At 30.7% G+C, this 6,342-nt stretch overlaps 1 protein-coding gene and 1 long non-coding RNA gene across 3 annotated transcripts; one reads left to right on the forward strand and one right to left on the reverse strand.

Annotated features, from left to right (window-relative positions):
- The first annotated feature begins 982 nt into the window (after positions 1-982).
- On the forward strand, positions 983-1,574 carry LOC106420234. Its single transcript, XM_013861093.3, has one exon. The coding sequence runs from the start codon at positions 1,013-1,015 to the stop codon at positions 1,388-1,390; it is 378 nt and encodes a 125-aa protein (XP_013716547.3). The 5' UTR covers positions 983-1,012; the 3' UTR covers positions 1,391-1,574.
- Positions 1,575-4,113: 2,539 nt separating this feature from the next.
- LOC106393188 lies at positions 4,114-5,883 on the reverse strand. Of its 2 annotated transcripts, none has more exons than XR_007319529.1 (7): positions 5,676-5,883; positions 5,453-5,575; positions 5,272-5,381; positions 4,868-5,019; positions 4,597-4,689; positions 4,392-4,505; positions 4,114-4,305 (listed from the first exon to the last, which is right to left on the reverse strand). It is a non-coding gene; the product is annotated as an uncharacterized LOC106393188 (long non-coding RNA). The 2 variants fall into 2 exon arrangements; XR_001278811.3 differs by having other exon boundaries at positions 4,856-5,019.
- Between the last annotated feature and the right edge of the window lie 459 nt (positions 5,884-6,342).

Consider the following 6,342-nt stretch of genomic DNA (forward strand, 5'->3'; position numbering starts at 1 on the left):
TAGTATATATATATATATATATATATTCATATTTATTTATTTATTTAAATTTATAAATTTTAGTTTTCTATTTTAGTTAAAACATATTAAAGTATTAGACTAATTTATTAATTAACCTAATAAAACATATATTATATTTATATTGAAATGATATAAAATAATTTATTAATTAATTCAATTAGTTGACTAAAAATCGTTCGACAAACATAGTGATCATATACGAATAAACTTACTTATTTGGTAATTTAATTAGTTTTTTATCATAGAAATTAATAAATTAAAGTATACTTCTAACGCTTAATTAACAAATATAATCACAATTGTTTTTGAAAGTATAAATATTATATATTCTTATTTTCAGTTATAAGATAATGTGAAAATTTATATTTATAATAGTTTTATTAGTTTAAATTTTTTATTAATGGTGATACGTATAAGTTATTTTTTTTATTTTAATATCTTATCAAAAATATAAAATTTCATAAATGATATTTTACATGTCATATAGAAATTAAGACATATTGTTATTTTCACTAAGTCGTGTAATTTTTGTCATAAAAATAGATATGATGATGACATATGATCAAAAAAAAATCACTTCTCAAATAATATTTAGAAATTTTAAGATTTATACTTTTTCCCAAACTCGGATTACTTCTACAGTTCTACTAACCATTTTCACCTGATCATGTAACTTGATAAAATCTCACCGATTTGAATGAATCAATGTAATTTTGCATTTTGTAACATTTTTACATTTTTCAGTTTCTTAAAAAAATTATATATTTTTAGATACTTTGGTCTAAAACTGTTAACTTTAAACTCTGCAGTCTGCAGAGATATTTGGAGCGGGGAGAAAGAGAAGAAAAAAAAGTAGGACACGTAAGGCAAAAGGAAGCGCACAGATGTATGAGTGTGACATTAGGCAACTGAGTTACACGAAAAAACAATGTCGGTAAAACATTTTTTTAAACAACAAATCCTCACGTCTCTCTCTATCTCCAACTCCCATATGTCTTCTTGCACTAACCACTTCCTCCGCCTCCATGTCCTTATAAATATCCTCATGAGTTCACTCTTTAACAAGATCACGCCAATCACATCATCACCGCTAACACTTTTTAATATGAAGAGACCGAGAGAGGAGATGAAGGAAGAGGAGACTGACTTATCATTGGCTACCGCAGCCATGGCGGTTGCAACCGCAGCCGCGGTGGCTGAGGAGGAGAAATTGTGGTGCAGTGGAGTTGTGGAGGAGATGACGTGGGGCAACGTGTGGTTACCTTTTTGGGACGTTGAGTTTGTTGGAAGAAACTACAGTTTATTGTTCAGCGATGTTGCTTGGGATGATGATATTTGGAACCTCAAGAATCTAACTCATTTCTCATAGTCCTTTTCTTTAAGAAAATAAATAATCTGATTTATAATTCCTTCTAAATAAGTTTTCCTTATATGAGGTTAATATGAAAGTAATTATCTATAGATTTAAGAATTAGTCTGTTTAGAATCTATGTTTAGACCTTAATAATAGTGTATTGTTAAGTTGTTTATATATATACAAACGCCTTTCAAGAGTGATTCTTGCCAAATTCAAAAAACATTATGCCTCCGATAATGGTAAGATACCCTCATTAAAGTGGATCGATATATCCCGGTCAAAGTCAACTTTGTAATCTAATTGCTTACCTATAATGATATAATCTAATTCCCATTTGATCAAAGATTTATTTTTGAGCAACTCCCATTTGATCAACTAAAATTTGGTTTCCGTTTGGTTTGGGTTATTACTTATTAGATAGAAGTCATACCCTACGAAAACCAAGTTTTCACTTAGGTTCGTATGATTTTGGTTGAAATAAAACTTTAGATTTGAGTAGAGAAATTCTACGAATAAAAATTTACCTCTAACTCAGAACTCAACGCAATGGATTCATTTATTGCGGAAAAGGTAATTTTAAGCATGATTATTAGAGATTCTTATAATATAATTCTTAACTGAATATAAGAATCTATCTTTTAATTTTTAACTAAAAAAATTAAGAACCGGTTCTTAAAACTCTTAATGAAAAACCGGTTTTTAGCTTTTTTAGTTAAAAGTTAAGAGATGGATTCTTATATTCCATTAATAATTTTACCCTAAAAACTCTCTAATAATCATGCTCTTAGCTTCCTTAGCCACAGACACCTCGCTCATGTAAGGGAGGTACGAGAAAGTCTTCACCTGGTGGCCACACCTACACATCGCCGGCTCACCTATACTAGGAATATAGGTATTATGTACTAATTAATTTAGTCTAAGATGGTTTCCTAAATGAAATTATATTATCTAAAATTAAAGTACAAAGTCACAGCCCGTCACTATTACCATCCGAATCTTGATTTCGTGAAATGCATATTATTCAAAAATAACAAAAAATTATTTAAAACTAGGGTCGTTAGCGCGGAATTTGGTTTACATGTGATCTATGTAGCTATGTAATTATATATTTTCGTTGTTTGTATTTTATGTTTGTTTTGCAAAAACAGTGTATTTTGACGTTTATGGTCTCAAATAATATTAGGGTTTGTAGAGATTATGTTTGAGGTGTAAGTGGACTTTCTTATTGTATTTATTTATAATTATTAATCTATAATTTGTTGGTTAACTGTGGATTTCTCTAATTTGGGTTCTTAAATGTGTGGATGTGTATATTTGATTTGCATGTCAGAGTATAAGGTGCATACTGAACACCTACAAACTTATTTGAAATATATTGGGTTGGAACTAAAGTGTGCATTACGGTTTGGTATGTCTTTTGTTTTTAAGAAAATTGTTCATTTCTGTTTTAAAGGAGATTAAGTTATAGCTATTAATTTGAAGCATAAGGACAACACACGTAGGCAAGGAGAATTTATTCTTTGAAATGTAACATCTGGTGTGAAATTGTAAAAATATAAAACCAATTTAAAAAAAAACTATGCTAAACTGAATATAGTACTTATAGTTTTTATGGGTTCGAAAGTAAAAAAATCCAACAGTTCTGGAGAGATGTCAGAGCTATCTTATAACTAAAATAACCATGCTATCAATATAATTAATTCGAAGTTTTGAAACAAATATAACTCACTAACTTGACCAAAAAAAATATTTATATATATAACTGACTAACTTATAATATATAATCCTTACATTAATTTTATTATACAAAATCATTTCTTTACGTTATACAGTATCTTATATGTAAATATTATATACGAAAACGAAGTTAACAATGTTAGTGAATTTATATTTACTTAAAAAATAAATTCTCATTTGCAATATTATAAAAATAAATTAGATTTATTAATTGTTAGGATTTTTGATGAAAATGCTGTTTTAGTTTATTTATTTAAATAATCAACTGGAAATTGTTAATAGGCAAATTTAAATTTAAAATATGAAATATGAATATGAAATAAATAATAAAATAATGTGATTCATCATTATAAAAAAAATTTGAATGTTGAGGTAAAAAATTCTTTAATTTTTTTTAATTATATAACACCAAAATTTACCTAACCTGATTTACTTAACCAATTAGTTTTGTTAATGAATGAATTAACTTTTGAACAGAAACTATCTCTGTGTTTTAGAAAATTGTAATGACCTGATTTGCTTAACCGATTAGTTATTTAATGAATTAGTTAACTTTTAAACCATCTCTGTGTGTTTTACTGTGTGTAGACGTGTGACTACGTACCTATTTTCTGGTCAAGACAATACATAATTTTTTATAACTTTTTTGACTAAAAATTATTATTTATAACTTCCTCTTTCTAAAGAAATCAACGCTGCCATTATCATCATCTTCCTCTCCTTCAATCGTCTAGTTTTTTTCTCCTCCTCATTCCCTTCTTTTCTCTAGCCCTCCTTTTTTTTTTTTTTTGTCTTTTCCTTCCCTTATAAGGATCAGGCGTCAAGTTATTTTAGTTTAAATAAGTATATCGGATTACTATCAATTTCGGTCATATCTCAATCCAACATATAAGGCTGATGGGGTGTTACATTTTTTTCTTTCAAATGCATAGGGAAGAGGTTCTTCTCAGGGACTGGTTCATGTCTGAGGACTGAAGTTTGTATCGTTGTCATCGATGTAGGGAATGTGAAATTGAGTTGTCAAGACTGTCTAAAGAAAAAGAAAACTCTTAGGTTTGTAAAGAATTAACAACACATTTCTAGCAGCATTACAAAAACATGTTCTAGCATGCCATTCTCCTATAGCTTCACATGCGTCGACAATGTATTACTTTTCTTCCTCTTCTATAATCATAACTATTGCCATTGTGCTGAGAGAAAAAGTAACACATTTTTCCCAGTCAAAACAGACCAATTATCTTTATGTGGAGATAAAATGAGGACATGTACTATATACCTGCTCAAGAATTGGGAAGAAGACAACCATTGTACATTGTACGAGCACCACCTTCTAAGGAGTCCTTTGTTGTTTGGTAAACATGTACCTAAACAGACTGGGAAAACCCTCCAACTGTTTGCAAACAGGAGCCACCAAATAAAACATGGGTTACCGAAACCAAACTACATTACAAATAAATGTTGGGAAAGAGGGAGAGACAAACCTTAACAGTTCGGACATTCTGTAAACTCAAACCTATCTTTGGCTCGTTTTCGGTTGGGAGCTTTCCATTTTCTTGTACCCCCGCACATATCACCTAATCATATAAACACATAAGGGCATCAATGTTAAGCTCTTGAAGCTTAAGCATATCAAACGGAAACAGAGAATAGTTACGACTTTGAACATAGAAAGATGTCAGCTTACGCAGAGTAATCATATATATATATAAGAGTTTAGTAGGCTAAGAAAATGTAACTCACAAAGAACAGTACCAATGCACTGGCAGTTACGGCAAACTCATGGTTTCTTGTCTAAAGCATCTGCGTTTTGTACAGAGACCAAAGTGTAGGCATTGGTAATTAAGCTGGAGATAAGCACACACATGTCATCATTCACTGTCTCCTTGACATCGATTGCTGATGCCCTGCAGACCAAGAACACAACCCAACTAAGAAGACTCTGGATTTTTCTTACCAAAAGGTAATGTAAAGCACGTGCATACACAAGTGTAGATTTTAAACTACAGCTAGCTCAGCTCCCAAACTTACAGTGACCAGTAACATTTAAATACATAAACTAATGTTCTTAGCATCAATGGAAGCCAAGAAAAAGATATTGACTTTCACAAAATAGTGAATTTAATATTGATAAATATAAAAAGACCCAGACTTTGCACCTGGGTTTCATTGGTTTGTCTCCAGTGAAAATTGGAATCGTTCGAACCGAAGCTCTGATTGTCTGGGCATGATTTGGCGAGGATAAAAACTCAATTCCTGTTTGGTGCGGCTAAAAAAGAAACACTATTGTCACGAAAAGAAAGAGGATAGTATTAATAATGTTGAGGATGAGGATGTTACAGATAAACGGGGAAGAAGCTGTGTGAAGACGCGATTAGATTGCAAAGAGATTAGATGAAGCCGCAATATCCATCCCGCTTAACGTTTGAACACTTCCTAGTCTTCAAATCAGAAAAAAAAAACCTAGAGATGGCCATTTAGAGAGATGAGTAGAAGATCAAGAATAAAGGATAAGCAGCAGAGAGATGAAAAGAGCAAGATCTCCAGAAGGGTGAATACTAACCTATTTATAACGGAGATCTCGACGGACGCATTGATGCCATTAAAGTCAAGTTCTGTTACAGGGAGAAGGAGAACGATGGATCGTCATTCTCGCCGCCGAGATCAGACTCGGATGAACGAAGGCGATAATTAGATTTAGTGGGGTGACGCTTTATGCATGATGTTACTCGCAGGAAGTGACGAACGGACCGAAGCCCAAATTTGCCAAAAACAAAAAAAAAACTCGTACGAAAACGGTGAGTTTTTCGGGAGGGGGACACGTGGCGGCTCCAGAACGCGTGACTTTCCTATGTGGATGATGACGTGGAGGCCTGTGACAGAAACAAACAGTCTTTTATATAAAAGAGATATATATATATAGTGTGCATGTTAAATCATTTTTAATCATTTTTAGTTTGATTATTCCATAATAATTTTAAAGAATCAGAATAATGTTTAAAATGACAAAATACAAAAACCTAAATGTAATATAATTAATTAAAGACTATTACTCTAAAAATTAAATTATTTTATTATCAGAATTGCATTTAAATTTATATGTATAATATGTTGAAGATAAAATATATACTAACTATAATTTTAATATTTATCAATTTTGTAAAAATAAATAATTTCAATTATAAAAATGTATAGCAATTTATTTAAAATCATTATTAATGTGTACAGTG

This window comes from Brassica napus, chromosome C2, assembly GCF_020379485.1.
Source record: "Brassica napus cultivar Da-Ae chromosome C2, Da-Ae, whole genome shotgun sequence".
Lineage (NCBI taxonomy): Eukaryota > Viridiplantae > Streptophyta > Magnoliopsida > Brassicales > Brassicaceae > Brassica > Brassica napus.

Bases quoted from the DNA above. Each gene is read 5' to 3' on its own strand.
- LOC106420234 (XM_013861093.3), top strand. From the start codon at position 1,013: ATGTCTTCTTGCACTAACCACTTCCTCCGCCTCCATGTCCTTATAAAT.